Genomic DNA, 19,058 nt, shown 5'->3' on the forward strand with positions numbered 1-19,058 from the left:
AAAAATAAAATATCCTTAATTATTCATTTATGGTAGGGAATGATTTGAATTTCCAGCGCAATCTGCACTATTTAAAACGTGGTGCGAGTGTTATTCTCAAATCTCACAATTTTGCATTAGTGACGTGGGATTTCTACAAAAGACCGATTAGTTATATATATATATCAATTTAATGATATTAATTTACTGGACAATTCTTTTCTTATAAGCGAAAGACCTTTTTCGATCAAGAATTTGCTTTATTTGTTTAATTTCATGGGCGAGGAGCAAGCAGTGTTCCCTCTAAGAAAATGTTACACTGAACAAATGTTTGTTTTACTGAGCATGAATATTTTACAGCTGAGTCAAAACTGATTGACAAACTATGTAAAATTATGCAACAATATATTATCAAAGTGGGCTGTCATTGTAAGCGAGGCTAAAACTAGCCCGTTAGAAATAATTTCTGAGAAACCAAAGCCGTAACAGGCACGTATGTGATATCACAATGAACAGCAAACTACATGCGAGACATGGAACTGACATTCTAGCTAGTGGTTCTCAAACTAGGCCTTTAGGGAATATCAGAAGTGGTTTATAAAATTGTTGTCGTTTTTCACTTCAAATTTCCGTGTGATGACGTCTACAAAATTAAAAAATTTGAACCGTGTCTTGGTTCCGTGACCGCATTTCAGCGATCTCGTCAGACTATCGCTACTGCGAAGTTGAACATTCAATCGATTAGTAAAGAAAATGGCTAAACAGCGAAAATACGACAAAGACCTTTCCCAATTTAGGACTCCTGCATCAAAAAATGTTGATATTTTTCGCACTACATCGGCACTTTTTGCATTAGTTTTTTACGGTCTGCAAAAAAAATACTGTTTGAATATTCATGAATTTATCACACAAAAACAAATAGTTTTGGGCATAACGCCAGTGCATTTAAAATCCTCATCCCCTCCGTCCCCACTTACCTATATCAGTTGCGTTATCTACACTTGTTCAAATCAAGACGAAAGCAAGGAACAAACTTGATGTACAAGATCAAACTAGATAAATCAGTAATTTGTGTTGCGTACGCGAAGAGTGACAGCTAATTTAAATGTCATAAATTACGAGTCGGAGCCACGCATTCAAAACGTAATGTTGCAAGGGCCCAAGAATGAGATTTTACTGCGCAAATGTTCTGGTGGTACTGCGCAATGGCGCACCTCAGAGGGAAATTTGTCAAGAGACCACAGTTTTTGCGATTCTTTGCGTTAACCAAGCAGGTTGGTGATATACTGATGTTGTTCAGACTTGAAGGCGCAGGGTTATAAATTTGTAATGTAATTGTAGATTAGAAAACAACCGCCTAGGAAAGGGGCCCGGCAACCTACGAGCCGCGGAGCAATACAATCCGGCCCGCGACGCTTCACTGAATTATAGTAACAAATTATAGCTGTTTTGTAGATTATATTCTTTGAGCAAAAGAATTTACAGGTAGACTAAATTATATTATAACGTTACAACTACAAGTATATAACTCACAATTACTGGTTTAATGAGCTTATAATTTAGAGTTTAGACAAATGGCAACAAAACACAGAGAAGTTGTTGCTAAGGGCAAATGGTTTAATGGTGCACGCGCGCTGCCTAAAATTTAACTGATCTGTGTGTTAAAATGTGATTCATCGGTCATCCATTCGATTTTTAACTTCCTAAAAATATGTGCGGCTTGCCGATGCCTTGCAACCTTTGGCCCGCGAGCGACAAAAGGTTGCCGACCCCTGGCCTAGGATGACAGTTAGAGCGGAAATTAATGGTCACTTTTACTATCTAAAATTGAATGACTGGTTAAGCATTTATATTACCAGTTTGTCCAACAGCCACAGTCTGAAACCTATCGTGATATGTCACAAAGTTTTCCAATTCCACAAAATCGAAAACCTAGATCTGGTCTGAGTGACATTATTAAAGTTTACTTCGGAACAACAAATTGATTTCAGAGATAAACCTACATATATCAATATATTGCAATGTAACAATATTTCAACTTTCACAAACTCATTCTGGAGTCATATTCACGGTGTTTGATGGCAGCTTCACAGATATCTCTTAGTAAGAGGACGGAAATACGCGTTGAGGTCACTCGGTCTTTTACATTTCCAAGTCTTCTGCCAATTGCTATCTATTGACAAAACTGTCAACGAGGATAACTCAATTTAACAACAATTGCTGGCAAGTAGATGCTCAAATTGTCAATGAATAGGAGTTCATTGTACATCCACTGGATTCTGCTTGCATGGGCATTGTAGGTAATATTCGAACCGGCAAATCCCAGGATACCGTATCCGTCTCTAAATGTGAAGGACCTTGCCACATGCAATCATCTAAAAAAACAAGCTACAATTTAATTTTCCTACAACTATCAGATATTTTCTCACACAGTTTGGTATAGTCAACTATCTAATGAACACTGATTTATTGTCACTAACCACAAAACGTACACAATTTCATTGACGATGACCATTATCGATAGTGATAATATTGGAGATGAGGCTCATCGGAACTAACTAACTCATTCAGTTGAAGTTTGTATAAGACGGAATGCGTGCACAACTGGGATATTAACGCACAACGGTGGGATGGTCACACTGTCAGCAGGTTACAAAATTGCACAGCAACAAGTCCAAATTGTTTATAAATCAAAGAACCAAACCTGCTACCTATTAGTAAGATAGGCATCAACAATACTAACGGTGTCACATATTTCCACAGATGGAAATATTCACAAATTCTTAATGCCACTGAAAAATGTCCAAACCTGATTGGGTAGGGTCTAGTTTAACTTTTTTCAATGGTCCTTTGCTGACAACAAATTCAAAATGCAATCTCCATTTAAGGCAAACTGTGAAGTAAAAAAAAATGTCATGAATCGACATTATCCAGTAACTGCAATGCAAAAAGTTAAAACTAAAGAGTAAAGGCAGTTAGCTATACCGGTCTGCAAATTTGCATAGCAGATAGCACAAAATTTTAAAACATCAAACAACAAGCCAAAAAGCGGTATTAATGAGATAAAAATTGTACCTAGGTCAGTTAAAAATCCAGGTGTGCTGTGTAATGGCACTGGTACAGCTATATGAGTTTTTTTGAGAAATAGGCAATACTGGGTGTGTTTTTCATAGGATAGTATCGCATTTCCTACATCTTGGTGTCGCTGACATTCTTCTGATATTTCTTCCTCACTTTGAAGACAGACCGTAAACTAAAGATATTGAAGTTAATAAATAAATTTACAAACAAAAATAATTGAACTTGAATTAAGTTTGTTAGTACATGTGACATTATTTGGACTTCCTTTTTTATTTTGAATTAATTTAATCATAAAATTACAATGCACAGAGATAAAATAAAAGCCAAGGGCAGTTCACCTGTATAGTGACTGGTACAACAAAACAGAGCCCATACGAACAAATCAAAATATATCATCATCTACATATCATTAAATTACTATTTTTGAGAGTGAGAGAATGTACATTCTCACCAACTTACTTGAACACAGGGAACTGTACCAGATGAAAAATCAAACATTCCAACAATATCTTCACCAAGTCTAACTGATCCTTTCAATAATGTAAAGACAGTGATTGTTCCGCTGGTGTTCGCAATTTTATAATTATCTGTGTTGAAGAAAATATTATTAATTTTATAGTAGCGTGCGCATTAGCAATCAATTACCCAAATTTTTGCTTAATTGATGCAAATACGTAAAAAATAACTTCATAATAGCTATTGAGAACTAAGAATGTTGATTTAGTCACATGTTCTAACAAATTGGAATCGTGTGTTATGGTTGCATTTTAATATTTACAATCCTAAATTTAGGAATGGGAAAATTTAGGGTTCATTCAGATTTTATTGAAGATCTTGATAATCTGAATCTTAAATACTTGCATAATTGAGTCAATATCTGAATCAGGAATCTTCTGACATTTGAATATTATTCTGATCAGGAAGAGATGAACATGATAACATCAAATATTCTAAATCAATATTTTTGAATAACAAATATGTTTTAAGTATGGTCATGTTCAGCAGAAGAATTTGAACAAATGATTTAAGGTTCCTGCATTATGGAAATATGAAGTCTTATTAGACCTTGTATTATTGCCAAGCCATAGTAAGAAGGACAGCATTATCAGCATCAGCATAGGATAAATATACAAATAAATATAAATATAATAAAGTATAATATAAATTCACAAACGAGAATTTTTTCTTGATGTTATTGTGCTGAGAATCTCTGATGCAATATCAAGCAAGTTGGTTGGTTCAGGTGTAGGAATAAATAAACTATTTGTTAGAGGTTCGTCTTCCACTTTGAATTCTGTTACACCTTAAAACAAATTAATGTATTATATCTTTCAATAGACGAATCTGGTCAGGAATGTCTAATCTAAACCCAAGGTATAATAATAATCACATCTGGTAACTTGATTTTGATTTTTACAGAGACCAGCAATAATGTACTATTATTTTGAGGTGGAATGAATAATAGAATGTCATTAAAAGGATTGAACATGTTTGTTAAATGTTTGAGAGTGAAATATTCTTAGCTGATAAAATGAAACATATCAGAAGCTGGGCACAGCTAAACGAATAAATGATTAACTTTACAATCACTATGAAATTTTCTCCTAAATTCCTCTTAAACATAAAAATATTTGCCACAGTAAATGCTTTTTGGTTCTTTACATCACATGAAACTACACAATAACAACCAAGGACTTTAAAGACTCAATGAGGAAAGATGCAACAGTAAACGTCACCCAGTGATGCCTAGACATTGATTACATCATAATCCACATTTTTCTTTTTCATAATATAAGTATAATTTTTGAATCATTAGAAATTTATTAAAGTAGGTTAGTCATCCCTGACACAAAGTTCATCTTGTAGATAGACTGTAACAAACTTACCATATAAAACAAGAACTCGTAATGGAACTCTCAATACTCTAACAGGAGCACCAACTCTCTGCATTGCAATTGTTATCTTATATGAATATTTGACCGATGGGCCTCTGTATGATGGGAATGCATGGCTGGGAATGACATCGTTGAAACAAACTGAAAAATCAAGATGAATTTGTAACATTTTCTATAGAAATTTGCAAATTTCACAAAATAAAGTCACAGTAACTAATCAAAGCAAAGACACTCAGTAAAACCTGAAGCGCTGAAGCACTCAACTCAACAGAGTCAAATCTTTCGATGTGTTATCAGGTAAACCGTCATTTCTGCTAATGCAATAATATTATTTGAAGATATTATTATATGATTGAATATTATAGTCAACCAAATATTTTGAATTTCAGTTTTCTAAGTATATCGCATGACGACACAATTGTTCAAATTTAATTACAATCACTAATTAATATAAAAAATGATATGTCATAATCCACCCCATCAAATAACTTACAATGCTTCAATTCTCCAGGCATTAATCTCAAGTCACAAAACAGTATTTTAATATTTGTCTGTAAAACACACCGCCCATGCTCTTCTTTGTGTGGAACAAGCGATGTTGCATTTTGACTTCCTGAACATGAATATACATAGATAACAGTGATTACATTTGCATTATGCAGAATTAAAATGACGAAGAATAAATAATACAGCCCTTTGCAAATAAACTATATGTAGCACAGGTGGAAGTGTCAACCTCACGGCTAAAACATAGTGACCTTCAACACTCTAACAACATGGCTATTATTTTATTCATTTAATTTTTTGTCCATAAAGTAAAATATTTGTCATAATAATAAAAATAGATTTTTACAGATAACTGATGATTATTAATTGAATGAGACAAACGGATCAAACAGTCGAAAATGGTTTAAAAACGGAATCTACTTGACCACATATATGTAAATTTTTTCAGATTGGCAATAACTGGCTCCAAACAAAACACGAGACTTCTGATCCACAATCACTAAAAACGCTGATTAATTAGCTTAGATGGAACCACAGCCTTACTTTGCACCGTCATCATTTACTATGAAGTGTGAAATATCTACCCCAAGTTAAAACTTGTATAAAATTGAAAAAATCACTCTAATACAATGTGTTACCTGTGACGCCATCATCGTGTTGTTTGATAAAAGATTCTGGCATGATAACCCTGGAACCGCTTACACTACAAAAACATGCAATTTGTGCACTAGCCCAAGCTAATGTATCTGCTTTCGCACTGTGGAAAATAAAATATACCAGTGAATGCAGTGATATCATTATATAGACAGCCAATGTAAACAGCTGTATATGCATTGCCATCCCATGTCTCTCCATTTTTATATGTTATGTTATTCTAAGCTCGTCTTAAAACTATCTCTAGCTTGTCATATGTATATAGATACTTCGTCACACTCATTATCACCACAAGTGAAATGGTAGACGACTTCTTTTATGGGTTGGTGAAATCTTTTCAGATGATAACCTTTGGCGATCTTGATGTGCTGTTTGGATAGACTACAACTTTTATATCCCCAGTCATCTATGGTTTGGTCATCTCATTTTGAGTAGTTTTTATTGATAACAACATTCAAGAGATTATTGTCTAAATCGTGAGTCTCTGCTTTTGTTATTTGAAATGTTTACAGAAAATAAATCACAAAAAGTCATCCCCATTTAAGTGCTAATGTCATCCTCTATTGTAAAAATCAATTTTATTCCAAAAAGATCTATCCAGAGATTTAGGGTGAGTTAGTCTGCAGGTATCGTTCAGGAATAGCTGAATAACATATTAGCAAGGTCACAGCCAATAAAAAAGACACAATACTGCATTATGATTCAGAGATTACGATCTAAAGACACACCTCATCATCATACTGTTTTGTTCTAAGTAAATGGACTCGACTAACAGACCCACCTTGTTTTCTTTGGAGATTCTGACATAGAATCCTTCGGGTTTCCTACATTTTTAAATGTGAGAAGACATTTTATAGGTTCACCGGCAAAATACGCAGAACCTCTTGCAAGACGGGCAGTCACCTCTATCATGGTGCTGAAGCAGTTGGCAGATCACTACAGCACTAGGCTGTGAAGTAGACACTGAAATGTCCCTGAAAAAAATGCAAATTTAGGCTTAGAGAAGTCATTACTAGAGTATTATGCAAGACTGAAATGGAACACCCGGCTACTGGAATACACTCAGACACTACCGATGATACCAGACTACAGCACTAACAGGGAATTCTAGAGATGTTATATCAAATAACTGCATGAAGGAACAGTGAGCTGAAAATCTAGGCAATCTTCGGAGTTTTGTCTCTGTGTGCTAAAAGGAGTATTTTTATTTTGAATTTAATTTTAATTATCGATCAGTCCAGTGCCGCAATCAGCTGGGGGTTACAGCCTTACAGCCTTACAGGTACGCCCTACTGCTGTACTGCCTAGTCTACAGGGGTCGTGTCGCCCCGCTTGAAATTCGTTTTTTCTTAGATATTGTTCTACGTTCAACAACGTCGTTCTACGATCATAACACTCGCGGTGAAAACTACTTTTTCCCAGTGCTTTATCACCTCAACGTAATTCAACACCGCCCGACTTCAATCACACCCTATCGTTATCGCTGTTAGTTACGTACCTAATGTCTGAATGTTAATGATGACGCTGTCTCCCCCAAAGCGTGGTCCCCACTAGGCTTGCACGTACCGGTTAATCGACCAAAATCAGTTCCGTAATCACGGCAAAATCGCTTACGACCCATTGAGGTTATATACACCTCAATGTTACGACCCCGTAATAGATCTTATTCATTAAAAACCCATCCTACGCGCAAAGAGAAAAGTGATGTGAAAAAAAAATTTAACATTAGCTCTTATGGGGAATGTGATCACCAGAGCAGAAATTTGCATTTTTTGTAATTTTCTAGATATCTTTCAATGTGGACGTGGGCAGTTTTGAGGATAGAATATTTTTTACATCTTTTTTGATATTTTTATCATGATAAACATGGTCAAGATTTTTGATAATCGTTCATTAAAATTTTAATGAGCGCGGTGTTTCCGATGACGTCATTCTCACTAGACCATGAGATTCTGCCAACGCGCCGTGCTCTGTGGGATATGCGCTCCAACTGCTTGTGATAACAGAATACCGGTACCGGGACCACAACTGGCGTTCAACGAAAGACCTATTTTGTTTTTTATTGGATGTTATATATTTCATGAATTCCATGTAACTATGTACATTTCTGGTACACCTTTCAAAATCCAATGGCCAAACTCATTTCATATGTTGACACCATGTACCTATCCCAAAATTGGTGATGTTCAGGGCTGGATTTAGACCATGAGAGGCCCCTTCATATTTTTGAGCTCAGAATTTCTCTCTAAACAACACCACATTTAATTGCTTAAAATTTAAAAATATGAGTGCATTAAACTTTTCATTCTCCCCATTCGTGGGTGTGAATTTTTAATTGAAAAAGAAATAAAAAATTTACTTGAGGCAGTTTTGCTTTCAATCACTTTTCTTTTTGCGCGTAGGATGGGTTTTTAATGAATAAGGCATTGAATAAGGTCTATTGTGATAGCTTCAGCTTAATCTTTCCCCGACCTTTGACCCCCAAAAGATTCTTCCCATACTTTACCATTGCAAAATATTCGGGGCTTATTTTAAGAGTGGTTTCGCCAGTTGGCGCCTGTAAAATGGGGTATGTGTTTCAAACCAACATTAGGATTCATCGCATACAACAATCTGTTTTTTAAAAGTACCGGTAAAGAATTTTAGCCTAGTCTATCACAGCTATTTTTACACTAATTTTTTATTACTGCAATTAATTAAAACTCCTAAGAAGACAGAGTGGTCATTGAATTATCTGATTCATATTTAAATTTCCGAAATACAACTGAAAACTAACGAATAGAGTTCAAAAACGCGAAAACGAGGTAATGTTCACGACCACGCCTGAAAAGTCTGAGTGAGAAAAATGTCTGAGCGTTGGGAGCATTGTTACGTCACTTTTGGCATCTTGCTGATTTGCCAATGTCACGAAGTAAACAAGAAAGTCGATGCTCGGAGAAAGGTCCAATGGTGCCGATTTCTCTAGACATAAGAATAAAAAATCACGACATCGATGATATTTAAATTACTTGAATGAGCTGATACTGGCCGAACAAAATGAAATGGACAAATAGTCATACCATGAACGTTGTTTTTTTGTTAAACTTTGAATAAATGCGTTTGTTTTTCATACTTTGTTGCGACGTTGTCAACGAACAACGTTTTCATACTTCATTGCTCAACTTAAAAACATATTTGGGCACAGTTTATGTCACGTCTGATCTCGAATCAGCTCTAATGAAAGTGCAGAATAATTGGATGAAGTGTCTACCGGTATTCATAATCGTATAACAAGCAGTTGCGAAGCAGCAGACTTCGGATTCCAAACGCCCCTTTATGAAATTGTCGAAAGACCTACTGCGATTTTCGCAAAGCTAATTTTGGTATTAAATCACAGATCGTTTTCGTCAGCCTGACGTGATTATTTAGAACAGCGGGGTCCGAGGTTGTCGGCCTCGCGGGTCACAATGGCGCCAAGAATAAGCAAACAGTGCAATACAAAACAAACACTTTTATGGCCCAAACACATTGATCATTATTTGTCAGTTATCAAGCTAAAACATGCAAAAATCGCCAAAAAAACTAACGAAAACGTGAAAAAATCTCACTATATCTACACTCATAACGGTGAAAATTCCACAGGTAGAGCCGTTTTAAATTGTCTGTTTGAATTGGTCAGCTTTCTTTCCAAACTCATGTTTACAAAATAACTAACAAACGAGAATATTGGTCGGAGACCGAAGACTTATCGATCGAAACTGCGGTTTCGATTCATGACTCTATGGACTTTTCCCCGACCTTTGACCTTTATTGTTATGATTTTGGTCGCTCAGACAATCATTGCAAATATGCAGGCTTGTGTAGGGCGATAGAGTGGTACGTTGCTCGTTTTAAAGGCCTTCAAATGGCATTTCACTGGTGATAGCGGTATTTTCGTGCTCCTAAAGTTATAACATATTGTCAAGTGATCTATTATTAACGTTATTCCGCCTTCACATTGCCGTTAACGTACCTTACCGTTAACTTAGTTCTAAAAGTTCATTTAGATGACTTTTCTATGACTTGGTTCTCCAAGAACTTTTCTTTCCCCCAACAAGAGAAGGATACAAAACTTTTCATTGAAAGGTGATATTTAAACTTATATGGTTGAAGAATGTCAGAGGGTGGTGATAGAACTGAGAGACCTGCGTGACTACCGGTACGGTACCGTACCATATCCCATAGTTCATAGACTGATCAATGACATTAAACAACATGATGCGCAACTCCGGCATTTTTGTCCGAAGATCGTATTCGATAGCACGCTCCAATGCACATACTTGACGAGACGAAAACGAGCGGATGTGTGCTGCTTTCAAGGCGTAGCACGAATGGTGTTCGTGCCTGCTTTGACAGTTGTTGTCGATTTTAATGATATTTTTGAAAGTTGGGGTAAAAAGAAATCGGTAAAAGGTAAGGTGAATACTATTGTTGTATATCACACCCGGGCATCGCACTGTTAAGTACATGTGGGAAAGCCAGCCTTTGTCAAATACTACGAAGTTATTAATTCAGTACGGTACGTAGTTGCCCATTTGCCGAAATTACATATTTACTTACCCCTTATGGTTTCAAATAGTTCATGCACCTCCAGTTAGATTTTTTTAATCAGTGAGGATATATACTCATTGTTGATTGCTGCTCATTGTAACATACTATTACGCATTCACTTTTATTTGCGTATTGAATCAAAGTGTTAACAAGTTCACCTAACATTTCACTCATACCGGTCTATATTGTATAGTCTGATTTCTCAAGTATTTGGAGCCACGAATGCTTGTAATTTTCTGACTAAACCCTTTTATTAGTTGGTTTATATACCAAATTCAGTAAAATATTTTTTAAATAAAACATGAGATATTGGATTTATTAGCTTTTCCATTCTGAATCATATAGACTGCTTTATTTATTCTTAACGAAAATAAATCTCCTCTCTTTCTTCAGATGTGAAAGTTGTGGACAAACCTGTCTAAGCATTGTGAGACTCTTGCAGCACAAGAGGCAATAGCAGAAATAGTAAGTATATCAATCAAGAAATTAAGCCGACATAAAGCAAAACTTTCAACTATTCGTCTAATCTCAATTTCCTATTATTTGTTCACGGGACAACTATAGCAGACGGGGAGATATCAGAAGTCTGGCGACATATCAGTGACAGTGTGATTCCAAGAAATATAATGCAATTGAAAATAGAAAATTGCAATAGAAAAACAACCTATGGAGGCATGCAAAGGCATTTGACCCTCCGGTAGAGTTGTGTATGGCCCCCACATCCTGCAGGGCTTGAGGAAAATAACTCAAAATTCCAAAGCGTAAGATTGCATAAGCGGTCTTATTTGTAAAAAGGCACAAAACACGCCAGACATACTTAAAACAGCTTTGGAAATGAGGATTACGGGTACCTCACTGCACCTGTGTTATATTTGGTTCATCAACTTTTGGTAGTACTATAGAAGAAATTCCGGAAGGGGTATAATCATCATTCATGATAAAATACTATCATATATTTTTTGAACAACTTCAATCTAGACCAGGGATCTCAAACTTGCGGCCCCAGAGAACTTCCAGTGCGGCCCTCGAACGCTTAACAATAATTGTAATAGTATTTTGGAAGTTGTTTTTTTATCTAAATGTAATAGATTTTTCAAACCTTCTAAAGTGAAATTGATTATTCACACAGAAAACAATTTACTGAAAGTAGTTTTGGAATATTAATTTTTTTGTCCACATTTTGACCCAATTAAGAATACACATCAAGCTAGCAAAAGAATACTTGAATAAAACACTTGAGTAATTAAATAAAACGCAAAGTACATGAAGAAGGTGGCATTTTCGAAGAAAACATTTCTGCTCTTCACAAAATTCTGAAGCACATTGTTTAATTTGTCATATTTCCATCGATACAATCAAAAAACACAATAAGCTCAGCAGTCAATATGACAAATTCGAAGACCAACTTCGAACAGAAAATTTCCATGTGTTTGTATATTAATATAATTATACAACGACTTAGTTACTAAAAATCAATATCAATAATAATTCAAGCAATCCTATGCCACGCAATGTAGTGCGAAATGTCTTGTCGAAAAAATCTGTCATTTGTTTTTTTACTGATCTATACATGAAATGATAAAAGTAACTTTTTTGCATTACTGGAATTAATTAAACATTCGTAAAGACCCAGATAAACACATGATCATGTGGCCTCGTTAGTTAGAGTTGGTACTATAAAATCATTTCAGACTGGCCTTAGTATGCTGGTGACACAAAAAAGATGCCAAACGCCAGGACAAATGTAATTATTAAAACATTGAGTTTATACTGTAGTATTTTTGTTGATTTTAGGTTCATATATTTAGATTAAGTTATTTTTAGTGTATGTATTATTCTTTCCTTATTCAAAGCTTGTTCAAAAATGATTTTGATGGTTGTACATAGAATTTTACGATTTTTTATAATAAATACTGTAACTTGCAAATGTTGCAATAATAGTGGAATGCAAATATTAATATGTAATTGCATTTGAAATTGAAGAAAATAATAAAACTTAATCCAACTGTTTAGTTGCATCACAATATATGTCACAAACTAAAACTATCTTAAAAATATCTTTTGAGTATACATTATCAAAAACTGTTTGCGGCTCTTTTTACAATTTTCAAAATGCAATGCGGCTCTCGAAAACCCATGAGTTTGACACCACTGATCTATTCTAGACGATTCAAGCATTGCTTTGGGAAATTATATCACTTCAATTAAATTGAAATAATCTCGCTATATTAAATACAAAATCGTTGCTATCATAAAGGTAAACCAATTCAGCCACTCGAAATATATTGGCCTTCACAAAGCAATGGAGGCAAAATTGAGAGTTCATGAGCTATGAACATTTGTTCTTTTCTTTGTCTTGAACTTTCCATACTCCACAGCCCCTATTAATTTTTATTAATTTTAATTACCATGTGATGGTCATACATATCTTTAACTTGTATTTTCTGCCATGATGTATTATCTCAATGTGCCAAACTATTAATTAGTGTGCATATTTTGCTTCCAGAAGACATAAATGTATTGTCACGTTTATTACCTCAGCTTGGAGTATTGACAAGAAAAAGGTGCCAGTAAATTAGGTAAAAAAATTTTCAACTCATTGTTATAATCAGAATTCACAATCAATAGGAATTATAAACAGCCAACAATCAGTGAGAATTATATGCGAAATCCCTCAAAACAAATTTGTCTAAAATCGGAGGAAGGCAAAAAATATAGGTAGTTTCCATTCACACAAGCATTTCAAGAAGACTTGCTCGAGCCAAACTAAATGAGCATCGTCAGGTGATCGGTAAGGCTGCAAGTTGAATTCAGCCCTGCAACCTCCTGCATAGAAGATAATATTAATTAGTGGGCTATGAGCTAAATTCCTAAATTTAAACAAACCTATCTACGATGCATTATGTACCAGCAATGTTACCTACGATTAACTGAATATGTAATATGTCTAATAAATTCACCTACAAAAGCAAGTTCGATAGGTGCAAACTTTGTGTTATGAAATTGTATCGCAGAACAGTTTTGTATGACACCCTCTTTAAATGAAATTTCAATGATTAAGCGCAAACATTAAAATTACTAACTTTGAACTTTGTCATTATCTGCAAAATGTTCCACACAAATCTTTCCGCTATCGCGTTTGTAATCTTCTCTGATAAAAAAAAAGTCTATGATGTCCAGAATTGCTCTTTACAGCTTGCCTGTTATTCCAGCTTTCCAAGTAAGCAAAACTTCTTAGATATAGAGATTATTTTGTTTCGTTACAGACGCAAAAAGGCAGGTACTACACGTAAAAAAGACGCCGAGTAGCAAAAGCGAGCGGAAAACGGACGCGAAAGGCGACGAGAAATATGTGCATTGGAGCGTATCATGAAATACAATGTTTTGCCTGTAGTCTTATGGAGTGACGTCAGAGTTGCCTATCATGTTGTTTAATGTCATTGGACTGATAGATAGCGTCCAAGTTAGGGCTGAATTGGTGGGTTTAGTATGGGAACTAATGAAATGCAGGGGAAGTTTAAAAAGCTCTTTTAGATACATTCTTGGAAACATTGCACAAACTACAGAAATCTGTAATTCATTGAAAGGTGATATTTAAACTTATATGGTTGAAGAATGTCAGAGGGTGGTGATAGAACTGGGAGACCTGCGTGACTACCGGTACGGTACCATATCCCATAGTTCATAGACTGATAGATAGCGTCCAAGTTAGGGCTGAATTGGTGGGTTTAGTATGGGAACAAATGAAATGCAGGGGCAGTTTAAAAAGTCTTTTAGATACATTCTTGGAAACATTGCACAAACTACAGAAATCTGTAATTCTGAACAGGGGAATATTTTTTTCAGATACATTCATGACGGTTCAGTCGTCAATCTTGGTTCAACGCTAGATTTCAAAGCCAAGTGCTATAGATAAGTTCAGGAGTCTCTGCCACCACATCATCCTCAAATAGTGGTGTCGCTGGATAGTCACCAAGTCTCTGATGCAATTTGTGCATGCTAGGCACAGTGAGGGCACTTGAGTTTATGTCGTATCATAGAAACACAGATTTATTAGCTCAGTAAGATGGGTGCAAATATACTATTGAAAGATTAGATTCAACAGGTTTATTGAAGTATTATGATCGATTACATACCACATAAAATTACAAGACCAATAATGTTATAGTGATAAACATGTTTTAAATGGACTAACCAAGACTATCCAACAGATGAAATTGAGGGGATTAAAAGATTTTCCGCTGAGCCAAGCATGTACAAGCCTTCCCCAGCATTGGTAACAACCTATATGGAGGGAACAGAATAGATCCAACAGTTTTGTCGTCTGTAGTTGGTGCTAATCCCACAAAGTTAGATCGAGCCAGAGTTCCAAGCATACCGGTTCAACCAAAAACAGTCGGTTATGTGATAGGTTTTACAATATAGTTTATTCATTCAGTGTAGAAATAGAATATAACAGATTTTAAAAAATATATGATGAAGGAACAAGCAAGTAAATCCAAGAAAATTACTACAAATTATACAGTTTTGCAGATATTGTGTTGTATAGGATAAAAATACATGCTAGAATATAGGTTCCTAACCTTTTTTGCATATTTTACCCCTTTACCAAACAAGATCACAAAATTTACCCCCAAAACATCTTTAGGTTATGATTTATTAAAAAAGCACATTTAATGCGATGGCTGCCCTTGTTTGTTGGCAACCAGATTTTCAATGTCTGGTGAAATAGCAGACAATGCGCAGCGTATATCAGATTCGACATCGAGCCGGTTCCGTGCTTTAGATTTGATAGTGAGCAACGCAGAGAATCCGCACTCGCACAGGTAGATAGAAGAAAAGGGAACAATAATCTTCAGGGCATTACTACCCAGTCTTGGATAGGAACGTTGCATTTTAACCCAAAACTTCTCTAGGTCGCAGGTGCGAAATTGATCTCCAGCAAAAGAATCGTTTGTTAACTCTATAAATTCTTCTTGAATTACCTGAGGAACATCCTCCACTTCACATATAAAAGGATTTCTTGCTAATCTCAACAAAATGCTGGAAGTGTTGATCTCGGGAAAATATCGTTCGAATTCCTTCTGCAGGTTTTGTAAGTGGCAAATAATGTCCGGCTTTAAAAGTTGTTCAAAACCATCCCTAATTATGTCATTCAAGCGGGGAAATGATGTAACGTCATCGTTTGTTACTCGTTGGCTCCAAAGTTTGAGCTTTGCCATAAATGCATTGATGGCATCAGTATGTTTGATCATGTTACTTTCTGGACCTTGCAGTTTCTTGTTAAGTTGATTTAATGCTTCGAATATGTCGGCAAGATAAGCTAAGATGTAGCAAATCCGTCTTCACTAAATGCTAACAAAAGATCATCTTTTTGTTGCGCAACCAAAAACAACTTTACTTCTTCTTTTAATTCAAAAACACGGGAAAGCATGTTTCCCTTGGACAGCCAACGTACTTGCGTATGATATAAAAGTGTGGTATGGTCGGCATCCATATCTTTACAAAGCTTGCGGAAGAGTCTTGTGCTGAGCGCTGAACTTTTCACATAATTAACGACCTTGATTACGACAGATAAATGCTCGTGAAGTCTCTTTGGAATAGTTTTGGAGACAAGGGCCGCTTTGTGAATCATACAATGAGTTCCTTGAATTTCTGGATTTTTCTGCTTTATGAGGGAAACCAATTCAGATTTTGCACCAATCATGGCAGGAGCACCATCAGTACATACCCCAACAAGCTTACTCCAACTTAAACCAGTATTGGTAAAAAAAATCATCCAACACTTGAAAAACATCCGCTGCCTTTGATGTTGTTTCCAAAGGTTGGCAGAAGAGAAATTCTTCAATAATCATTCCACCATCAACATATCTGGCATACACAAGCAGTTGTGATAGATTGGAAACATCTGTACTTTCGTCAAGTTGAAGGGCAAAAACAGGGGAGGAGTCAATCTTCGATATTACCTTGCTCTTAATATTGTCAGACATTTCATTGATTCTGGATTTTATTGTGTCGTTCGACAGCGAAATTTGTTTCATTGTTTGAGATGCTTTCTCTCCAAGCATCAACTTCACACTTCCCAATATACAGGGTTTCACCGATTGTATATGCTTTCTTAGCTTTTGCCACATGCAGAGCAATGACAAAAGATGCATGTACAGCAGTAATGTTAGTCTGCCAAAAAGTGCCGGATTTGTCCAGTTTTTGACTTTTTAGACAGGACAATCTTGACTCAAAAGAAGATCGATTTTTTCTCTTCATGCTTGGATGAGCATTCGCTAGGTGCTGTTTAAGTGGGGCGGGTTTCATGGTACTGTTTGAAAAAGTTTTCACGGACAGAACACACTGAGGAATATGGAGACCACCCCGATGAGATACGTAAAACCAAAATCTAAATAAACGTCCTGATAATTTCTCTTTTTTTGTGACATTCTTTTTAAACAAATTTGAGTGTGTAACTTTTGTGACTAAATTTAATGTAATAGTTAAAATAACAAAGAACTCGACTTGGTTTTCAATTTTGGTTGAAATGCGTACAAGGACGATTTGCGTTAAATAACTCAAATATCGGCGGTAACGGTACAAGGACTGTCATAACTTTTCTAGACCCTGAGACAATTCAGTTCATCATGAATTGAGAACTGATTCGGATCCTTACTGTATTACCAGACCAGGAAACCTAGTCTAGTGCCCTGATATTATGTACCGGTACAAGGACTGTAATAGCTTTTCCAGGTCCTCTGACAATTCAGTTTAACATAAATTGAAATTTGAATTGCGAACTGATCCTAATCATTTCCGTATTACCAGATCCGGTACCGTAACGTAGTATAGTGTCGTCATAAAAAATTTCCCATCTAAAACAAGGGATCCGCTGATATGCGTTTTCGGAACCTCTACAAATTGCCCCAATGTTTATGACGTCACAATATATAAAAGTAATAGCCTACTAGCGACAAATACAACTCACAACTTACCGACCGATACCACAACGTTTCTTGACACAAAACAAGCAAATAGATGTGATTTTTGTTTAGTCAATATTTTTTTCCACAAAAACAAAATTTACCCCCTAGAATGAAGGAATTTACCCCCAGGGGTAAATTTACCCCAGGTTAAGAAATGCTGTGCAGCTAGATATATGCTTTTGGGCACAACAAACAAAAAACATGAAAGCAATGGAGCGTCTGAGTTATTTTATTAAAGCTGCCTGGTTTCATCCCCTGATAATAAATATGGAAGAATTGCTCTCACTGGGCACTACCTCATTGTTATATAGTCAGCCCATAGTCAGATGGCCAAACACCCACCACTTGGTTCGGTTCTAAGATTTACCAGGTGATTATGAACAAGTTGTGATTTATATGACAGTGATAAATGCAAAACAACCTAACAAAATAAGTATATTCATCACACACCACAGTTACTACCAAGTGCAGGGCCAACTTCTGGTATCAGGAGCAGCTTGGTGTGACTTTGCAGTTGCAGTTCCGATTCTGAATCTTGTTAATTCTTTCATGCCCTTTTATTATTATTATTTCTTTTTCTGGTAGGTAGTCGCGTACTTTTTGAAATCTATTTTAAGTTATGCTCGACTTCCACTTTTCTCTGCATTTTGTTTGTATGTTGACTTTTTGTGTTGTTTTATGCCAGAGAACTAAAATAAAATGATGATGATGCTTGCTTACATTTTTTCTGCTGTCTGACAAAGCGCTGTCTTTTTCATCAGCGGCACTTGAGGTAGTTTCAACTAAAGAGTCTGGGGGCAGATCTGGTTGGATCCCTGACAATCCTTTCTCACTTTCGTCAGGTTCACATGTCTCTGTATCAAATGAAGTATCTGGTGACAGATCCTGTTAAATTATGATCCAAAGTTAAATCATGGTATAAGTAATCCTTACCTCACAATTCGATGGTGCTTTTCTGTTGGGCGACAAGAATCTGATAAAGGGTCAGGGTTTTCATCAGTTGGTCCATCGCCTCCATGAAAATACATGATGGAACGCATTGCTTGTATGAAAATTTATTTCATATAAGAATTAACATATTGAATATATCATAGGTATCGAAAACAATATTTATGTTGGCCTACCTTGGTACACACGAAGGTATTTCTGTTGATTTTTCCTAGATTGAATACGGTATACTGCGAGGCCTGTTGCATTCCTTTATCCACCTCATTTCTTTTTGGCAGTCAATATGTGGCTTCGGAAAAGGCACAAAAATTACTCCATTTGAACGGCAGAGGTACCGTACAGGTCAGACCGGCAAATACCATATGCACAGCGTTTACACATAGTTAGTCTATCAAAATAATTCACTAATAGATTCTGTTTAATAAAAATGCAACATCGTATCGAGACAAATTCT

General features: G+C 35.8%; 3 protein-coding genes across 3 annotated transcripts; all 3 read right to left on the reverse strand.

Moving 5' to 3' along the window:
• Nucleotides 1-1,911: 1,911 nt before the first annotated feature.
• Nucleotides 1,912-7,771, reverse strand: LOC120346247 (RAB6A-GEF complex partner protein 2-like). The gene is made up of 10 exons (XM_039415958.2): nucleotides 7,615-7,771; nucleotides 6,898-7,090; nucleotides 6,101-6,219; nucleotides 5,449-5,568; nucleotides 4,947-5,096; nucleotides 4,235-4,363; nucleotides 3,520-3,647; nucleotides 3,055-3,232; nucleotides 2,789-2,872; nucleotides 1,912-2,354 (listed from the first exon to the last, which is right to left on the reverse strand). Exons 2-10 carry the CDS (start codon nucleotides 7,026-7,028, stop codon nucleotides 2,215-2,217), a joined length of 1,179 nt encoding a protein of 392 aa, XP_039271892.2. The 5' UTR covers nucleotides 7,029-7,090; nucleotides 7,615-7,771; the 3' UTR covers nucleotides 1,912-2,214.
• A 7,587-nt stretch (nucleotides 7,772-15,358) lies between these two features.
• On the reverse strand, nucleotides 15,359-15,940 carry LOC144425673 (protein FAM200A-like). Its single transcript, XM_078115170.1, has one exon. The coding sequence runs from the start codon at nucleotides 15,938-15,940 to the stop codon at nucleotides 15,359-15,361; it is 582 nt and encodes a 193-aa protein (XP_077971296.1).
• A 68-nt stretch (nucleotides 15,941-16,008) lies between these two features.
• LOC120346602 (protein FAM200B-like) lies at nucleotides 16,009-18,684 on the reverse strand. The gene is made up of 2 exons (XM_039416363.2): nucleotides 18,590-18,684; nucleotides 16,009-16,435 (listed from the first exon to the last, which is right to left on the reverse strand). Exons 1-2 carry the CDS (start codon nucleotides 18,682-18,684, stop codon nucleotides 16,009-16,011), a joined length of 522 nt encoding a protein of 173 aa, XP_039272297.2.
• Between the last annotated feature and the right edge of the window lie 374 nt (nucleotides 18,685-19,058).

Source organism: Styela clava, chromosome 8 (genome assembly GCF_964204865.1).
Source record: "Styela clava chromosome 8, kaStyClav1.hap1.2, whole genome shotgun sequence".
Taxonomy (NCBI): domain Eukaryota; kingdom Metazoa; phylum Chordata; class Ascidiacea; order Stolidobranchia; family Styelidae; genus Styela; species Styela clava.

Coding starts and splice junctions, on each gene's coding strand:
- LOC120346602 (XM_039416363.2), bottom strand. CDS start 18,684: ATGTATTTTCATGGAGGCGATGGACCAACTGATGAAAACCCTGACCCT. Junction 16,436..18,589: donor AAGCACCATCGAATTGTGAG/GTAAGGATTACT, acceptor TACTGGTTTAAG/TTGGAGTAAGCTTGTTGGGG.
- LOC144425673 (XM_078115170.1), bottom strand. CDS start 15,940: ATGATCAAACATACTGATGCCATCAATGCATTTATGGCAAAGCTCAAA.
- LOC120346247 (XM_039415958.2), bottom strand. CDS start 7,028: ATGATAGAGGTGACTGCCCGTCTTGCAAGAGGTTCTGCGTATTTTGCC. Junction 5,569..6,100: donor ACACGATGATGGCGTCACAG/GTAACACATTGT, acceptor ATTCATGTTCAG/GAAGTCAAAATGCAACATCG. Junction 2,873..3,054: donor TGGATTTTTAACTGACCTAG/GTACAATTTTTA, acceptor TTTACTTCACAG/TTTGCCTTAAATGGAGATTG.